The sequence below is a fragment of the Neomonachus schauinslandi genome, chromosome 8 (assembly GCF_002201575.2).
Source record: "Neomonachus schauinslandi chromosome 8, ASM220157v2, whole genome shotgun sequence".
Taxonomy (NCBI): Eukaryota; Metazoa; Chordata; class Mammalia; order Carnivora; family Phocidae; genus Neomonachus; species Neomonachus schauinslandi.
Window position 1 is genome coordinate 117,794,918 of NC_058410.1, and position 18,699 is coordinate 117,813,616.

Sequence of the window (18,699 nt, forward strand, 5' to 3'; positions counted from 1 at the left end):
GGTATTGTCGCAGCTGTTTTAATTTGATCTCATACCCCTTTCCAGCAGGAAACCCCTTACAGAAAATCCAAACCCTCATCTTTGAGTTTGTTCTTGAGCCAGGGCAGCACTTGGAAGAGGTTGATGTGAAAGTCTCGGGCATGCGCAGGCACCTGCTGCCACCGCCTCTGGTCTTTGCAGACATCCATGACACCCCAGCTGATCACGCCGACCTGGACAGGGCAAGGGGGTGCCACGGATCACTTGGTAGAATTCCTTCCTGATCCCCCGAAACTCAGCTATTCCTAGTTGCATCTGAGTTGACCTAGAAGAATTAGACTGAGGACCCAGCTCAGTCCTGGTCTCTCTAGCACACAGGCCGGACACAGGGCCTTAGCCAACCATTTCAAGGAACAGTTGTAAGGAGGCAGGCTCTGCCCTCCTCTTTCCAGCCACACCCATGGAGCTTTCCTGCTTTAGGGCCCATGCTGACCACTTGGCATCTCCCCACAGATAGGAGGGGGGAAACTCACTTGAATGAAACGACTCCTCTTGTGAATAATCAGGGGACCACCAGAATCACCTACAGGGGAGGAAAAGCTGTAGGGAGAGCGATTCTTGGGCTTCAGGAACATGCAGCATGATCAAAGAGCCTTTTCTTACCTCTGCAAGTATTGGGGTCAGCATAAGGATTCACCCCTCCAGTGCAAAGGAACCTGGGGGTGACCACTTCAGAGATGTCTTTAACTTTGTCATAGCCTGTGGCATATCGAGCATCTCTCTCACAGCTGGCTTTCTATAGGTGAGGAGGAGAAAGGGGTGATGAATAGAGCATGCTCAGGAAGAATTGGGGCCTAGAAGACCTGCTTAGAATCCCATATTCCTCACCTTGTCCCCATTCTTGATGTAGACCTCCTTCCGAACTAGCATCTTCTTCCCATCTTTGGATAACTCTGACACAAACATAGCTTTGATATCCTTTGCAGGGAGCAGCTCTTGCACTGGACAAATGGACAGGCTGGGTCATTTTAACTCTCCCTCCCCCCCCCCATCTCCCCATTGCCTTTGTCACTCAGCAAATGTCCCTCAGCGCTTTCCTGTGAGCTAGGGATCAGGCTGGCTATCATCTGCTCCCACAGCACCCTGTCATGCCCCACTTGTCGCTTGGTACCGCTCCCTTGTGCTACTCTCCCTGAATATCTTACTCTGTTGCTGGCAAGTGGTTGACAGTGGAAGCCTCAAAGCTTGATTTGTTCCCTGGGTGCAGGGGAGACAAATGGGCCTGTTAAGGAGAGATAGGGAAACTCAGGGACAGCACATTGGACTTGCCCCAGGCCTGCAGCACCCCCTTGCCTGAACTTTTCTCCTCAGGGTTCCAGAGGGCTCACCTGACAGTCTGGTCATATGTCAGCCTCTTCTTGAGCCTGATAAGGGCCACGTCATAGTCATAAAATTCATGAATGCCTTCTGCTTTTTTCCCATTGATGTTGTAGTTGGGGTGAAATAGGATTTCCTGTATATCCAATTCCTGCTTCCTCCCTCCTAAGGTAGGAGGAGAATGGGTATGTCAGGGCATCCCGCTTCTCTGCGGGCAGCCTCCTGCCTCTGCCCCACCCCCAAGTGGCCCAGTGTGCCAGGGACGGAGCTGCTGTGAGGCCCTGCGCAGCTGAAACTGGGGATTGATGCGTTGCGTCCTTACCCACGCTGACCTTGATTGAGTGTTCCTGATCATCCACTGTGAAACAGTGTGCGGCCGTCAGCACGAAGTACTCAGACACCACGGCCCCCATACAGGTCTCGTGTCCCTTCAAAGGGCGCTGGAACAGAATGGCAGAGGGGAAAGCTCAACTTCCCCAAACCCCACAACCTACCCCTTCCCCTACCCCCGTTTCCACCCTGACTCCCTCCACCGGGAGTCCCCGCCACCAGGACGCTGTGCTTACAGTGACAGAGATCTTGGCCTGCCACGGTTGCTTGTGGTAATCAGTGCCTTTCTTGTGCTCCCAAACCATTCCACAGAGCCCCAGCGTCCGGGTCTCATCTAGTAAGAAAGGAAAATGTGCTGAAAGGTGGGACACTTCATTTCCAGCTGGCAGCAGGCTTTGGGGGAGGGGCGTCTGCAGGGTAATGAGGCACGGAAGGAGAGGAAAGCCACGGGGCATTTGTTTTCCTTAACATTGTGGGCGAGGAACCGCGCGCTAGAGTGAAGCGAACTTGGAACTAAGATGGGAGACCTGGCTGCTTTCAGGCCCAACTCTAGCTGGCTTGCTGTCCCTAGGCTGCTCTCGGCCTCACTTGCCCCACGTGTTAAACGAGGGACTTGAGAAAGCTCTGTGATGTCAGTCAGTCAGAGCTCTGTGATTCTAAGGTCAGGAAGCGGATAGTGCCAGGAAACAAGAATGTGACAGAGAAGGAGCAGCAAGAAAGGCCTTCCAGACTGCCGAGGCTTCAGGAGGAGAGGCAGTATGAGTGACCTTGGGGTACCTGGGCAGGTTCATGACCTCTTTACAACCGCCTGATATCTTCTTACCAAGCATTTGGATGAAAACATCTTCCAGGTTTTCCATGTCCTTGACTTTGAATACATGTTGTTCTTGATCCTTCTTGGAAGCCAAAGCATTGATGTTCTCTTGGTTCACCAGAGGCCCAACCCCAAACACATAGATATCTGAGGGGGAAAAAGGGAGAGTGAGTGTCCACGCCCTGGGGACAGGAGCTGAGAAAGTAAGGTACTGGATCCTGGGCAATAAAACTCACCCAGATAATCCTCCCGTGGGTTTTTGTGATCCCTCCCAATGTACAGGAAGTCCCGGATCTCATGAATAACAGAGACTGGGTCCCCACCCATGTTGTGCAAGCCTGTAGAAGAGATGGACCATGAAGGTGAGAGGCAAGTAAAGAAGAGGGTCAAGGAAGATAAATTGGCTGGAAGTAGTGACACATGGCTGGGTAAGCAGCTTGAGGGGATGGAAGTGACATCACAAAGAGGCTTAAGAAGGATTCCTCCTCGGAAAGGGTCACAGAAATGATCAACATGGTTGGGGCCCCGAGCAGCACTCAGGGCTCCAACCATGAGTCTAGCTTTACATGTGGACCACACACTGGTACGAAAGGTTTGGGAGTCCGGGGCACAAGAAGGGTCCCTTCTGACCATCAGTCATGAGGATGATAACATGGCGGGTGCGGTTCCAGCCTTCAAGGAGGGCATTCCCTGGCCAGCTCATCATGTTGTATACTTCCTGGAGGGCCCGCTTGGTGTTAGTCCCTGCCTTCAATTTGTGATCTGTGGAAAGGGAAGAGATCACCTTGCCTGGTCTTCTAAGTCATCTATGAACCCTAGAGGCCTATCAACAACAGAAATCCCACATCTTTCAGCTTTTTGAGTTGTCAAAACTGACTTCCCTTTGGCCACAAAGTGACCTTCTCAGCCCCCAACAGGTCCCCAGTGACCCGTATTCCCCAATGATGAGCCTGCTGTTCGACCACAGACTGCAAAGTGGTCTGCCCTGCCTCCCCACGTGGTCTCACCACCCCCTCCCCACAACAACCCTGAATCTTTTGACCTCTCTGACTCCAGAGTAACCTCCCCCAACCAGTCCCTTCCTTGACCTCTGACCTTCATAGCTGATTTGGTTGAGTGTCCTTGTGACCCAGTCTGCATCGCTGCTGTTATCATCTCTCACTCTGACCCAAACTTTGGGGATTGTGGCATATGTCACTAGACCATATTTTGGCTTCACCCCATAACTTGCCACCTGTGGGTTAGGGGAGCAAAGGGTCATGGCATTGAAAGAATACTATGGTTGGGAGAGGTCAGCAGCTTTTCTGGGACAGGGAAAATTATAATCAGAAACTCAAGGGCTGACTGGTCACCCTGAGGTTCACCCGGATGATTGGGTTAGAGGTCAAGAAACTGCTTCAAGTAAAAGGGAAGGAGGACAGAATAGGACGAGAGGTTTTCTGGGATCCTGTGGCTCAGAGGCCTGGGAACATCAGGGAACTAGTCCTGGCAGGGCAGAGTTCACATTCAGGGGGTAGGGGGCTCCACCTTTTCAATGAAGTCTCTGAGACAGTTCTTGGCCCTTGTGAAGTTGCCGATCCCAATGCTGTCTGATCCATCCAGCACCAGATAGATGTTCATGGAACCCGAGGGGTCCAAGACAATCTTCCTCTTCTGTTGTTCCCCTGGGTGCCACCAGAGAAACTCAGGCTCAGGCATGCATGGTTCTCCTGCCTCTTCATCCTCCCCCAATTCCCTGCCTCCCTCCCTTCTCTGCCTCCAAACCTGGGCTATGTCCATCCTCAGCATCGACTCCTTCTATGGTCTCTGTCAGGGAAGACAGGAAGGCTTCGGCTACCTCTTCAGGGGTGTCATACATAAAGGAGTCTGGGAGAGGTCAGAAATCAGGTCAAATGTTGGGGGGGTGGAAGAGGGAGGGTCAAAGACTCATTGACTGGAGACGGGATGATGGGCTTCCGGGGCGGGAAGGGCTCAGTAGTGAGGAAGTTCTACGGGCAGGGTTAGAAGGGAGGAAGGAGCTGAGTTGCGTTAGGGGGAGGAAACAGTGCTCTGGTATAGGGACATGAGGATGAAAGGGCAGGATCTGAACCTGAGGGCATGGGTCAAGGGTCACCTTGGCAAGAAGGCTCTGTTCCGCTCCAAGAGCCCCCTTCCTGGCATGTTCGCTGCTGGGAGCCACGCAGGGTGAGTCCCCGGTTGCAGTAGTAGGTGACACTGTCTTCAAGGCGGTACTGGCTGCCCACCTTCCTTGTGCCAATGGGGATGCCCGGGTTGGGGCAGTACCCCGCTGCAGAAGCATGAGATATGGAGGTGAGGGCCGGAACCTGAGGCCTGGATGGCACAGTAGAGCACAGGAGTTGTGGTGCCAGTTCCTCAGGCTGGAACATGGTCAGGGAGGGGATACCATCGCCGGGGGAGGGGATGCTTCTCACCTCCATCATCACAGATGGCCGTTTGTCCATCCCACCGACCAGTTGCCTGGCAGGTGCGATTGGCAGAGCCCCGGAGAGTGTAGCCATCATAGCAGTGGAAAGAGATCTCATCACTCAAATTGTAGTAGGGGGCCCGGGGCCAGTATTCCCCATTCTCAAACTCCTGCGGTCTTGGGCAGTGAATTGCTTTGGGGGAGGGGGGACAAGTAGAAGTTACTGAAAAGGAAGGGCTTCTCCTGAGAGTATCCCTCCTGGACTCAGGGACCCTGTCACAGAGAAATAGTGCCTTTTTGGTCCCACAGAAACAGTGGCTATCGTCAACCCAGGATGAGTCCTGCTTCTCCTCGCTCCCCGTTTCTGAGCGTTCTTTTCACTGCTGGGGCTGCCTGGCACAGGGCAAATGCTCAGTGAAGATTCACTCCCTTCCTCCTCCCTCCTTCTCTGCTTCAGTTCTAGACAGTCCCTGCACTTGCTCAGCTTCCCCTGTTTACCTGCCTGGCCTCAACACCACTCTAATAGCATCCTAGTCTGGCCCTTGGCCACCATCTGTTCCATCCCTCCATTACCCCGTGCCCACCCTCACTGCCCTCCAACCTCTGCATTCTGCCTTCTTGACAATCTTTTGGTCTTGGGTCTGCAGGGCGCTCCAGGACCCCGTGGATCTGCAGGTGCGCGCCTGCACAGGGTACGGGTAGAAGCCAGAGGGACACTCGTACTCCAGTGCCTGGCCCTCCTTGAGAAGCCTGAAGGAGCCACCTTTGATCTCTATTCCCTCTAGAGAGCAGGTGCCTTGGGGCCTGTCCCCAGGCAATGGTGTTGTGCTCCCACCTAAAAAGAAAGGCTGCTGAAGCCCAGCCTCACAAGGCCAAGGAGGGGTGTTGGGGGTAGCAGGAAGGGGGGTGGTGACCCTCTCTTACCTCCAGACAAGAGGCCCAGCACCAAGGAAATCAGGCAGAGTTGGGGGCTGAGATTGCTCCCCATGGCAATGGAAGGCAGGAGAGAAACTGGGGTTGGGGGCCTATCCCAGCTTGTGCTGCCTGTCTGCTTGGCTCGGTGTCCAAGCTGGAACTTCAGACCTGGGCCTGGTCTCACTCTCTTCCCCTGCCCCCCACAACCTCCAGCCTTTTATGCAATCTGCATTCTGGCACTTGTGGCTCACCCCGCCCACCTGACCCACACCACTTTCCGGAATGTCCAAGAGGGAGGGCCCCACTGAGCTGCCAGTCAAGGAAATAGAAACTGCATAAGCCCTGCCCTTTGCTGCCCATGATCCAGGACTGACCCCTTCAACACCACCTCTCAGCCCCAGGTCCTCCCCGGTGAGCCCAGACCACCCCCTTAGGGGCCAGAAATAAAGGCTGGCTCACTCCCTGTTGACTCTGTTAATGGAGCAGAGTCCAGCCACTGTTTGTCCAGCAGGGTCTGTGACCTGCCTCCTGGTGGTTCCTGGAATCATCCCGGCCTTCCTCACCCCCCTGGCCAGCCCACAAGTAGAGGCACAGACACATGAGGAAATCATCAATTTTTATTAATTTCATAACTGGGAAATTCCACGTGAGAGCGAAAGGAAAGTGAGTCAAGCGAGGCAGAGGGTGTGCCCCTGGGGATTCCCCAGCTTGGATGTGCAGCGCAGGGCAGGGGTTCGGAGCTGGGAGCACGGGGGGGTCATGGGGTCTGAGGGTGGGAGTTCAAGGGTAGGAGACAAGACAGATGGCAGGTGCTGGCAGGACAACAGAGGGGTGGCCATAATTAGAGGGGCAAAAAGTTCAGGATACCCTCCAGGTGCCGCCTCAGCCAGGGCTGCAGGCGAAAGAGATTGATGTGAAAATCTCGTGGTATCTTGCCTTTGGGGGCCCTTTGGCGAGAGTTTTTATTGCTCTTGCCACAGGGGTTGTAGAGACCCCAACTCACTAGGCCCACCTGGAAGAGGGAGAGAACGGGGTGGGAGGCTGTCACAGCCCCAGCTCCAAGCCTCAACCTCCCCAGTTCCTTCAGAGGCCTCCCTCATCCTCCTGCAAGGCCAAGACCCTGTAACCCCAGTCCTGTGAATTTCCCCCTTCTCTCCTCACCTGAAAAAACCTGTGCCTCCGCTCAAGGAAAACTGCTCCCCCAGATTCTCCTGCCAGAAAGGAAGGATAAGAAGCTGTCATCCTGACTCTCGCCCTGGCCCTGTGTCATCAGGGTATGCATGCTGGCCACAGGGACAGCAGTGGTCTTTCCCTCAGGAATTCAGGCTCAGGAGTGGGGGTGGGAGGGACTCACCCCTGCAGGGATTGTCATCCTTCTCGGTCCCACTGCAGAGGAACTGGTCTGTCACTACCTCTCTGACATCCTCCAAGTCGGGGAAGGTGGTTTTGTCTTGGGAGACGGCCTTGATACAGCTTGTCCACTGCAACAGGGGCAGAACAGGAGAGAAGGATGAAATGAGCAGTCACAGGGGCTACCTGGCAGTTGGTAGGCCTGGAAGAGGGGTGACACAGGGTCAGATGGAGAAAGCAGCCAGAGCTGGAGCAAGAAGGGACAAAGAGACCTTCAGGGAGCAGCCACAGGCATCCCCCCACCCCCCACCCCCCACAGCATCCCAGACCTGAGATCCTCACCTCTGTCCCTGTCTTGAGGTTAATGTTCATTTTGTTTCCATCCAAGGCCACAAAATGAGCAGGAATGCTCAGTTTGTTCAGAAGTTCACTTTCTGCATTCAAGGAGAAAGGGATGTGGTGCCGGTCCCTTTACCCAGCATCCAAACTCCAGACTGGAGGCTGTTGCAGAGTCCATGTCATTAGTCCTAAGCCCTGGTCCCAGCTCCTCACGCGCCCTGAGCCCCAGCACTCACCATGGTCTCGGCAGGTGCTGCCTGGGGGTCTCCGCAGAGCCAGATTGGCCTCCACGGTGCAGGGAAGGCAAATGGGCCTGGGGAGAAGGACAAGGGTCACACAGGCCCATCCTCGGTGTCCCTTGCTGTGGGGACTCCCCAGAGCAGTCTCCCCCAGAAAACACCCTCTCATCCCAGACTCTAGCACCTGGCATGGGTGGACATCTTCACTTTCTCGGCCAGCTTCAACAGGGCAATGTCATCACCGTAGAACTCTTGGATCCCCTGATCCTTCTTGGCAAAGACATCAAACCCCGGGGAGATCACCACCTTATCAACACTGAAGTCTTTGCCCCACTGGGAGTTAGGATCCCCTGGGAACAATAAGGCGTATTAGGCTGGGCCAGGGCTCCTGAAGGGGCCAGAGGGTAGGGATCAATGCTGAGAGCCCTGGCCACAGGCTCAGGAGCCTGGTGTGGGCCCTGCCTTACCCACATTGATCCTCCACAGGGAGCTGTTCTCAGCATTGCGGAAGCAGTGAGCGGCCGTCAGGACCCACTGGTCTGAGATGAGGGCCCCCCGGCAGGTCTCCTGGCTCCTAGGCTGTAGGGAAATTGGTGATTTTCAGGGACTGCTATGTCTCTGGCCCATAGCCTCTTCCATCTCTGGGATCCAAGCCCCATCCCTCCTTCCTGGTACCTTAATAGTGACATGCCACGGTGCCCTTTCCTGGACAGAGGCATTGGCTGACATGTTCCCCACCCCACAGATGGTGTCTGTGAGCTGGGAGACATCTGTGGGTGTGGGAACAGAGGGGGAAGGAGGCATGTGAGGAGCACTGTGAGCAGGTTCCCAGCCTGGACCCCTGGCTGGCCCCTCACCACCCACGCCACTCCGAAGAGGGAAAAGCTCACTCACCCAGCATGTGCTCAAAGACCTGGTACAGAGCCTCTGTGTCCTGCAGAATGAAGGCATGTCTCTCACCATCCTTCTTGGACCCCAACTCATTCAGCTCTCTCCAGTCCACATCCAGCTTGCCCACCCCGATGGCATAGATGTCTGATGGGGAGAAGGAAATCACCAGAATCTTGTGACTGTGGGGCTACCTTGTGAGACAGGAAACTATCATTTGGAACTTACTGGGTCCTGCAAAGCCCTAAATGAGCAGGGCCTCTGCCCCCTACCTCCTATCTGACCTCATTTCCTGCCACGCCTCACCCTTCTCTCTGTTCCATATAGCCTCCTTGAAGTCCCTCAGGTCTGCAGGCGTGCTCTCACCGCAGGCCTTTTGCATAAGCCTCTGCCTGGTCCACTCCTTCCCAGAATGCCCACATGGCTCACATTCTTACCTTTTTAAGTCTTGACTCAAATGTCACCATCTCAGCGAGGCCTTCCCCGGGCTCCTTGTCTAAAACTGCAATGCCTCAGCCAATTCCATTCCCTCTCTGCTCCATTTTATGCCTTGGCACAAGGCTCTACCCACCACCCCCTACAGGGTCCTTATTTATCTTGTTTAATGCCCAGAGTAGGTAGAAGTCTGTCCCTCAAAAAGATATGTTCAAGTCCTAAGCCCCAGTACCTGTGAAGGTGACCTTATTTGGAAATAGGGTCTTTGCTCTTGGACTTCTAGCCTCCTGAATGTGAGAGCGAAAGTTGCTGTTGTTTTCAGCCACCGAGTTTGTAGAATCTGTGGCACTATCCCTAGAAACCTAATACATTGCTCTTCCAGAATGACAACCCCAGCGAGACATCTTTGTCTGTTTTGTTCACAGCTCTATCCTTAGAATGGTACCCAGGAGAGACTTTCTTTTTTTTTGGAGAGACTTTCTAAGTACATTTATATGACTGAATAAAGAGCTCATGAGTATACACAGAGGCTTCAGATCTGGTTCCCCCGTAAGGTGTAGGCTCTGAAAGAGGAGCCTGGAGCCATGTCTTCCCACTGGAGACCTGCGGCCCACACAACCGTCCGTACCCCGCCTCCAAGCAAGCACCCAGTCAGGACCGCCCTGGGGCGGCCACAGAGTCCAGTCTTCTCCCACGCTTTGCACCCCTCACGGCCCTTTTTGGCTGCCGGGGGACCCTGGGTGGTGTGCAAAGAGCGAGATGCTCAGACAGACTGGGAGACAAGGCTTTCCTCAGGGAGCAAGGTAGCCCTAGGCTGGCCAGAAGCAGTCACTGGGAGCTGGACAGTTAGGTCCCCAGTGTTTTCTGTGACTATGTCCCTTCAGTTGCTGCTTCTTTTTAGTAAGGTATTTTTGAGCACTTAACCCTAGCCCCGTGATGCTAAGAGTTAGGGAGGAGAGTTTGGCCTTCGCCTTCCCTAGGCCAGAGTTTTAAAGAGGAAACTGCTTGCCCCCGAGGGGCAGGTGGGGTTGGTGGCATGAAAAGAGGCCCCAAGGGGAAAGTGCAACTTGTGAGGCCCAAAAGCAACTGTCCTCGCTTGTCCGGAGCACTTCTGTCTAAAATTCTGTTCTGGTCAAAGGTCAATGCAATTTGTGTTTAGTCTGAACCTGAGGAATTGTTCCTTTAAAGGCTGCAACTGCCAAAGCCTTAGCTGGTTATCTGTACCGCTAAAGGAGGAAACACCAGGACAGTCCCTACAAGGAATCCAGGCCCTTTCTCCCTGGAGAAGTTCACGGGCACGATGACGGCAGCAGCCGCTCACATACACTGTTTCATACGTTGTTCCTCTGTTCCTCCGTACCAGGAAACATCTGAGCATTTGAGGTGGGTCCTAGCACCATCCCCTCTTAGCAAAGGCAGAAACCGCCCCCAGCCACAGCCAACGGAGGAAACCAAGGCTGCAACCACAGGGTGGTTTGATTCCAGACTCTTGAGCATGACTCTCAGCTGCCTTCACACAGAACGACACAGCCTGGGTTCTCGCTGGAAATGAAGGCAAGATGCCTGCCCGCGCCCCCCTCCTCCGCCCCCCCCGCCACGCCCCCTACAGGGGCCCCACAGCTGGGAGCGGCTCCGAGGCTCACCCAGATAGTCGCTCCTCTGCTGCTTGATGTTCAAGATCTCTTTGATATTGTCAACAGCCAGCTTGGGAGAGCCACCCATGTTAGACTTTCCTAGAACGGAGGTTAAAGAATAGTCCGGAGAGACTCCCCACAGTCCCGGAGGAGTGGGGCAGCCATTCAGCATGGGAACCTTAACATTTAACGCTTCCCACGTGAGTTTCAAGATATGTTATTTACTAGGCAACCCTCTTGGGTCCCCTCCCTCTTCGGGAGCTTTGTACCCTATCATTCAATAAACTTTACTATTGCTCAACAGACTTTGCTTTGCTGCCCAAAAAAAGAAAAAAAAAAAGATATGTTATTTACTGAAATTCTCTACATCCCAGGCACCAGGCCAGGAGCTTCATAAACTTTATCTCATTTAATTCTCATGAAACCTCAGGTAGTGTGGGTATGCGCATTTTATAGGGAAAAAAACCAAGTTCCGAAGGGGCTATGCAGTTTGGCCACAGTCGAGAGATAAACGGCATAGCCCAGCTCCACCCCGCGGTCCATCCTCCCATCCTTCCATCCGAGCGCCTTGACACGCCTGCTCCAAAGCCACCCCTCCCCGTCCAGCCGACTTGAGGCCACCTCCCAGGTAGTAACAGTAAATGATAGCTGTAACGACAAAGCCCTTTTACACAAACCGCTTCCATCACTCTCCACAGAGATTGTGTAAGGAAAGGGGGGCGGCTCTGATCATCATCACTGTTGCTGTCGTTCTGTCAACATCATCGACACTATTTCCACTTTACGAATGAGAAACTGAGGCCCAGGGTGGCAGAGGGAGAGCCAGCAGGCAGGCCTTCCGACCCCACACTGCTGCTCCTTCCACTGTGCCGGACTCACTCGGGAGGCGACGATACCCACCGTCTGTCAGAAGGATGATGGCGTGTCGGATTTCCTGCCAGGCCGCTGTCTTCATTCCAAGGCGTTGCATCTGGTTATTCATCATGATATGGACACTATTTAAAGCTGCATAGGTGTTTGTCCCTGTCCCATTTTCATGGTCTGGAGTATGTGAAGAGGAAGGACTCTCTTAGAAACATCCCACCTACCACCTGGCAGAAGGAATCACTCTATTCTCCCAACCATCGGAAATGCATTTATCAACTGGCTTGATACATTCAGACCTTCACTATCCAGATAGAGATTTGGCGTCACTGCCTGTTCAAACATTAAAAGCCTTTTCCCTTAGAAATGCTCATTGCAGGGGCTCCTGGGTGGCGCAGTCTGTTAAGCGTCTGACTCTTGGTTTTGGCTCAGGTCGTGATCTCAGGGTCCTGGGATGGAGCCCCGTGTAGGGCTCCGCGCTCAGCAGGGAGTCTGCTTGGGATTCTCTCTTTCCCTCTCCTTTTGCCCCTCCTCCCCCTCCCTCTGTCTCTCTCTCTCTCAAATTAATAAATAAATCTTTTTTTAAAAAAAGAAATGCTCAGGGCGCCTGGGTGGCTCAGTCATTAAACGTCTGCCTTCAGCTTGGGTCGTGATCCCAGGGTTCTGGGATCGAGCCCCGCATCGGGCTCCCTGCTCCGCTGGAAGCCTGCTTCTCCCTCTCCCACTCCCCCTGCTTGTGTTCCTCTCTCTCTCTCTCAAAAAATAAAAGCTTTAAAAAAAAAAAAAAAGAAATGCTCATTCCATAACCCCACTGAGGGCCACTCTAAAGCCTCAAGATTCAAAGATGGGGTTCCAAAGAACTTGGGCTTTTGCAGCCACTGCAACCACCACCCAGACAGCTTGACAACGGCGTGGGGAGACTACAGTGTTGAGCCAAGAAAGCCAGCCCACGTAGATCTGGCATCAGGAAGGAGCCAAGACCCGCACAGGCATTCGGACGTGTAGCGCGTTAGAGTAAGCCATGATTTGGTGGGAGCTGCGACTCCCCCGCCAGGAACCTGACTTGGAAGCCACCTCCCCCTGAGGAACCTGAGCCCCAGAGCCCTGGGACTAGAATGCCACCAAAGGCCTCACTCTCTCTCTAACTTGTCCAGAACCTCCATACAGGCACAGAGAGCTCATCCTCCCCCCGCCCGCCTCATCGCCTTCATTTGATGACACCATACCTTTATAGTTGACATTGTTCAGACTGTTGATCACTTCAGTCACATCCCGGGAGTTGTCATACAGAACAGACATGATGACTTGGGGCTTGGATGCAAAGGTGATGATGGCGACACTAACATTGATCTCAAAGCTGAAAATCTGGGAAGGGCAAGTGAGAGGCAGCGTGAGAGGCCTTGAAACCGAAGGGCGGAGAGTAAGAGAGCCAGCCAAGGGCCCCAGAGGAGGCAGAGAGCCTGGGCCACTTGCTAAGACACTGCTGCTTGCAGGGAGCCAGCAAGCTGACGCTTGCTGACCAGGTCCTCTTTTTGATAGGCCACTCGCTCCTCATTGCATCCTCACATCAGTTCTGTGAGGGCGTGACATGGCCCCTATTTTATGGATGAGGACGTAGAGGCTTGTTGCCGCGCCACAGACCACACCTCCGGTACGAGGCACAGGTCGAATTTGAACCTGTCCACTCGAATCTGAGGCACTTCTCCAACTGGCGTGTTTTGCAGCCTCAAGGCTTACTGGTTACTCTAAGTCTCAAGAGAGACTAAGGAGCACAAACTGCTTTCTTTAAAATGTAGCTGGGGGGCGCCTAGGTGGCTCAATCTGCCTTCAGCTCAGGTCATGATCCCAGCGTCCTGGAATCGAGCCCCGCATCGGGCTCCCTGCTCGACTGGGAACCTGCTTCTCCCTCTGCCTGTCCCCCTGCTTGTGCTCCCGCTCTCTCTGTCAAGTAAGTAAGTAAGTAAATAAATAAATAAATAAAATGTAGCTGGGAAGAAAAACATATATCCACATAAACTATCGTGAAAAGCATAATTGCCAAGCAAAGTACTGGCAAGGAATCTAAACCAGGGGCTCGTCAGTAAAAACATTCTGAGCACATACTTCAACATAGGTATATATATTTATAAAAACCAACTCATTTATAAAGTGCATCACTATTCAAATATATTATATACCTTTTAAACACAAAAAATTGGAATTTTTGAGGGAACGTATTAAATATTAAGTTGTTGATTTAATTTTAAACTAAAATTATTCAACAAGGACACCAGTACCCTGCTGGATTATTTTGTATATCCCTCTGTGGAGACTGCCATCCTAGATGATGGGTGCCTGGGAAACAGGACCTCAGCCTTGTTCATCTTTGGTGTCTCCCAGCACCCAGCACCCAGCTTGGTGCCTAACACATAGAAGGTGCCCCAGCAGTGTCTGTGGTATGAAAAACAGGATCCTATAAATTGAATCCATGCACATAATCTGGGAGGACTTTTCAGAGGAGGTAGGCTGTGAGTGGGACCCTGAGGAAAGGAAGGAACCAGAGAGAGACAGTGGGCGTAGGAAGCCTCCTCTGTGCACAGACCCCTATTTCCTGACCCTGTCCACCATGAGAATGGCGCTGTCCTTGAAGATCTGAAAGTCATCTTCTGCCACACTCTGAGAGGCATCCAGGAGCAGGTAGAGGTTCAGGTGACCAGAGCGCTGGATTTGGATTTTACGGCCCATGCTTTCTGGGAGAAATGTGGAAGGAGTAGATTCACATCTTGACCTCCCACCTGCTCTCCTGCCAAGGGGTGGGGACTCCCTGCCTCCCCTCCAGTCAGCTCAGCTCCACTGAGACTTCCCGAAGCTCTCAGCAGCCTCCCCATGCCAGGCCCAGCACCCTGCTGCCCCTACCTCAAGCACTTACTCGTTTTCTTCTGGGTGGGATTGGTGGCTCCAAGTAGGTGGGAGAACGAGGTACCCAGGGCAGGGGCCACATCCTCAGGAAAGTCGTAAGAGTAGGGCTCTGTGGAAAGTCGCTGGGGTCAGCCAGGGTCAGGGGTGGGGTGCCAGGACTCTCGGGAGGGTCAAGGTGGCTGGCTACTCACGGCGGCATATGGGCTCCGTCCCACTCCAGACCCCGTTGCTCTGGCACTCCCGCTCCGCAGACCCAGTCAGCACCAGATTTGAGGAGCAGCGGTAGCTGACTTTGTCCCCAAGGCCAAAGCGGGACCCCATCCGCACGGCACCCACCGAGATGCCGGGGTTGGGGCAGTGGCCAGCTGTGAGTCGACAAAGGAAGATAGCAGTGAGCAGGGACGCCCCTCCTCGGCCTTTCCGTCCTGCTCACCCACCTTCTCCCTCTTCCTCCTCTCCAGACCCGTGGAGCCTCTGCAGGTCATTTGGCCTCCCCGTTGGGAGACACCACAACCGGGCTTCCCAAAGGTGTGGATGGAAAATCTTAAGTAGGGCAAAATGTTTAGAACTCAGTGCCCTCGGTTGCCAGTTAAAGCGTCCCAGTGCCAACCCACCGACTCAGCCTGCATCCATTCCAGAGCCCCAGGGAAGATGCTGACTGAGGAGCCCAACACCGCCACAGAGAATATTTACACTTCATAAACCACAATGAGGCATAGGTACGCACCCGCCAGGATGGCTAAAACTGAAAATACGGATAATTCCTTAATTCTGTATTTCTGGAGTGACCATTGGGAAACTGTTTGCCAGTCTCTACTAAAACTAAATGTACGCCGGGGCGCCTGGGTGGCTCAGCTGGTTAAGCATCTGCCTGAAGGCAGAATAGGGATCAAGCCCCACATCCTGCTCCCTGCTCAGCGGTGAGTCTGCTTCTCCCTCTCCCTCTTCCTGCCACTCTCCATGCTTGTACTCTCTCTCTCTCTCTCTCTCTGTCAAATAAATAAAAATCTTAAAAAAAAAAAAAAAGATTCTCTCCCTCTGCACCCCCCCGCTCTCTCTAAAAACAAAACAAACAAAACTAAACATATGACAACATGTGACCCGATAATTGCATTCCTAAACAACATGCTCAAGAGAAGCAAATTCATGGGGCGCCTGGGTGGCTCAGTCGTTAAGCATCTGCCTTCGGCTCAGGTCATGATCCCAGGGTCCTGGGATCGAGCCCCACATGGGGCTCCCTGCTCGGCGGGAAGCCTGCTTCTCCCTCTTCCAATCCCCCTGCTTGTGTTCCCCCTCTCTGTGTGTCTCTCTCTGTCAAATAAATAAATAAAATAAAATTTAAAAAGAGAAGCTAATTCATATGTGCACCAACAGTTACATACAAGGACATTCATAGGGCTTTACTCATAATAGCCCCAAACTGGAAAGAACCCAAATGCCCACCAAGAAGAGAACCCATAAATAAATTGCAATCTATTTCTATAATAAAACTACACAGCAATAAAAAATAACAGGGGCGCCCAGGTGGCGCAGTCGGTGGTTGAATGTCTGACTCTGGTTTCGGCTCAGGTGGTGATCTCGGGGTTGTGGGATCAAGCCCCGTGTCGGGCTCCGCGCTCAGCACAGAGAGCTGAGTCTGCTTAGGACTCTCTCTGCCCCTCCCCATCCTTCTCTCTCTAAAATAAATCAATACATCTTAAAAAGAAATAATAAACTTGCTGCTACACAGGACCACACGGACCAATCTCATAGGCAGAACGTTAAGAAGGAAGGAAGCCAGCTATTTGACAGAGTCGTGAATATGAGTAGGGAACCAGTGTCTGGACTGCTGGGGGACGGGATGGTCCTACCATCTCGTGGACTCCATGTCTTCTGTATTATGCGCTCAGAACTATCGTCCAGGCAGCTCCTAAAACCCAGGGAATCCTAGGAGCCCCACTCCTATCAACCAGAACCCCTCACCATTGACAGGGGCAGTAATAACTATGACAAACTCCAGGGACTCTTCTAGATGCTTACCAATGTCAACTCAATCCCACGGCCAACCCCACACAGTGGCCAGTCTTACTATTTCTATTTGAGATGTGAAAATCGAGGCATAGAGGGGCGCCTGGGTGGCTCAGTCAGTTAAGCATCTGCCTTTGGCTCAGATCATGATCTCAGGGTCCTGGGATGGAGCCCTGCATCAGGCTCTCTGCTCAGTGGGAGTGCTTCTCCCTCTCCCTCTGTTCCTCCATCCACTCGTGCTCTCTCTCTCTCTCGCTATCTCTCTTGTTTGCTCTCTCTCTCAAGTAAATAAATAAGATTTTTAAAAAAGAGAAAAAGAAAAATTTAGGCATAGAGAGATTAAATAACCTGCCCAGAGGTTGTCGAAGTCTGAGCCAGGTTGGACCCATGTTGGCTGCAGAGGTGAGGGACTGAAGCACAGCGTTAGGTCCGCTCTCACTCAGCACCTTGTCCTACAATAGCCCATTGGGCCCGAAAACCAATCTCGCTTTGAGGCATTTGGAAAAGCTGGACAGAGTGCGTGGAGCCTTTATGTTGGATCTGAAGTTTAGCCCGGCTCCCTGCAGGTGGGTGATGTGTGACCTGTAGACCTCAATTTACCAAAATCCAGGAATATGATTTTGGCATCAGAGACACCAGGCCCCTGTCCCCACAGAGGCCCTCTGGGCACACATCTGACTCCGAGGTTCCTGGGAGACCCCAGCCCCCATGCAGCTGGAGGGGCAGGGCACTCACCCCCATTGTCACACACGGCCGTCTCCCCATCCCACACGCCATTGGGGCGACACCGCCGTACAGATGAGCCCCGCAGGGTGAGGCCGTCCTCACACTGGAAGCTCAGGTTGCCGCCCACAGGGTGAGACCCCAGCCGCGGGGTGAACATGCCGTTCTCAAAGGACACAGGAGCTGGACAGCGAACAGCTGGAGGCAGAGAAGGGGAGGAGAACACAGGGATGGCTGGAAAACACCTGGGCTGGGCTGGGATGCATGGGAGTTGCCAGGTGGTTGTCAAAATATTGGGCTGTTGCGTGCGAAATCACTGCTTGTGGCAACTGGTTAAATATTGGCAGTTGCACACAGTCCAGCCTAATAGATGATAACCACTTCTCTCAGCCCCCTGAGGGCCATGGTCACCCCCGCCCCTCCCCTGGGGTCCTTGGATGCCCCGTGAGTGGACAACTAAAGGGGTGACATCGGGCACGACAGGAGACTCCGGCACCTGTTCTGAATGGTCGGGATTCTGCAGTCAGTTGTTAAGTATTAAAAAAAAAAAGTATTTTAAAATCTCCATCCAAGACTGCTTCTTCCAATGCCTTGCTATGGACAATGGACACTTTTCCATTCTTTGGAGAAGCCCTATGGGAAAGCAGCTTTAGCCATCCCTGGTACACCATACAGTCAGGTGAAGCCCCGCCCGGAGCAAGTCCTAAGTAGAGGTTCTGCAGTGGCCCCTGGCGGCCCCACCCTGAGCAAGGCCCACGGAGAGCCTCACGTTTGCAGACCGCCTTTGTCAGCTGCGGGGATCCCAGGGTCTGCCACTGCCCGTTGTGCTTGCACAGCCGTGAGGCTGGAACCGGGTAGCGGCCCAGGGGACAGGAGTAGGTGAGGACACTCCCAGGGGCCCAGCCACGGCTGAGGGTGAAAGTGCCACCGGAGATATTCACGTTCCGAGGGCAGGAGGGAGCCTCTGCAGCCAAGCCTGTGAGCATGGACCCAACACAGAAATGCAGAAAAGATGAGAACAGAAAAGCAAGAGAAATGGTCATTGCCAAGTGGGAACTCAGTGTGGGCAGCACAGGCCTCTTCCGCGGACCTCAACATCCCCCTCCCCTGCTCCTACCTGGATACAGGGGCAACAGGCAAAGGAAAGCCATCAGTGGGTCCATGCTGTCCACCTTGAGGCAGAGAGAGGCAGAGAGCTGGCAGAGGGAAAAGGTCATCTGACTTCCCCGAAGCCCAGAGCTGACTCAGCAGCTGCTTCATTTGCTGCCAGAGAAGGAAAACTGGGGAGTGGCAAGGGGGATGTGCTTTTTTTTTTTAATGAATAAATCTTTTTTTTTTAAGATTTTATTTATTTTAGAGAGAGAGAGAGCATGAGCAGAGGGAGGGTCACAGGGAAAGGAAGAAGCAGACCCCCACCCCCCACTGAGCAGGGAGCCCCATGACAACGCGAGGCTCAATCCTAGGACTCTGGGATCCTGACCT

General features: G+C 53.4%; 2 protein-coding genes across 3 annotated transcripts; both read right to left on the reverse strand.

Annotated features, from left to right (window-relative positions):
• Positions 1-2: 2 nt before the first annotated feature.
• On the reverse strand, positions 3-6,150 carry CFB (complement factor B). The gene is made up of 18 exons (XM_021697091.2): positions 5,850-6,150; positions 5,527-5,760; positions 4,933-5,118; positions 4,614-4,787; positions 4,265-4,366; positions 4,028-4,164; positions 3,596-3,734; positions 3,131-3,262; positions 2,737-2,838; positions 2,510-2,647; positions 1,923-2,020; positions 1,679-1,796; positions 1,368-1,521; positions 1,185-1,261; positions 868-980; positions 643-775; positions 513-562; positions 3-212 (listed from the first exon to the last, which is right to left on the reverse strand). The coding sequence occupies exons 1-18, from the start codon at positions 5,911-5,913 to the stop codon at positions 57-59; spliced, it is 2,307 nt and encodes a 768-aa protein (XP_021552766.1). The 5' UTR covers positions 5,914-6,150; the 3' UTR covers positions 3-56.
• A 298-nt stretch (positions 6,151-6,448) lies between these two features.
• On the reverse strand, positions 6,449-18,429 carry C2 (complement C2). Of its 2 annotated transcripts, XM_021697212.1 has the most exons (18): positions 18,335-18,429; positions 17,987-18,193; positions 17,230-17,415; positions 14,679-14,852; positions 14,498-14,596; positions 14,185-14,318; positions 12,816-12,954; positions 11,626-11,766; positions 10,735-10,824; positions 8,663-8,803; positions 8,444-8,538; positions 8,236-8,347; positions 7,953-8,118; positions 7,766-7,842; positions 7,533-7,624; positions 7,195-7,321; positions 7,002-7,051; positions 6,449-6,852 (listed from the first exon to the last, which is right to left on the reverse strand). In XM_021697212.1, exons 1-18 carry the CDS (start codon positions 18,378-18,380, stop codon positions 6,682-6,684), a joined length of 2,247 nt encoding a protein of 748 aa, XP_021552887.1. In that variant the 5' UTR covers positions 18,381-18,429; the 3' UTR covers positions 6,449-6,681. The 2 variants fall into 2 exon arrangements, with proteins under 2 accessions (XP_021552887.1, XP_044773196.1); XM_044917261.1 differs by lacking the exons at positions 17,230-17,415; positions 17,987-18,193 and having other exon boundaries at positions 18,335-18,380.
• Positions 18,430-18,699: the final 270 nt, after the last annotated feature.

Excerpts from the sequence above, each read along its gene's own strand:
- C2 (XM_021697212.1), bottom strand. The coding sequence starts at position 18,380 with ATGGACCCACTGATGGCTTTCCTTTGCCTGTTGCCCCTGTATCCAG. Across the intron at positions 10,825-11,625 it reads CATCATCCTTCTGACAGACG|GAAAGTCTAACATGGGTGGC; the intron begins GTGGGTATCGTC and ends CCTCCGTTCTAG. Across the intron at positions 7,625-7,765 it reads CAGCACCTGCCGAGACCATG|AAAGTGAACTTCTGAACAAA; the intron begins GTGAGTGCTGGG and ends CCTTGAATGCAG.
- CFB (XM_021697091.2), bottom strand. The coding sequence starts at position 5,913 with ATGGGGAGCAATCTCAGCCCCCAACTCTGCCTGATTTCCTTGGTGCTG. Across the intron at positions 4,367-4,613 it reads AACAGAGCCTTCTTGCCAAG|ACTCCTTTATGTATGACACC; the intron begins GTGACCCTTGAC and ends GACCTCTCCCAG. Across the intron at positions 776-867 it reads ACATCAAGAATGGGGACAAG|AAAGCCAGCTGTGAGAGAGA; the intron begins GTGAGGAATATG and ends CCTCACCTATAG.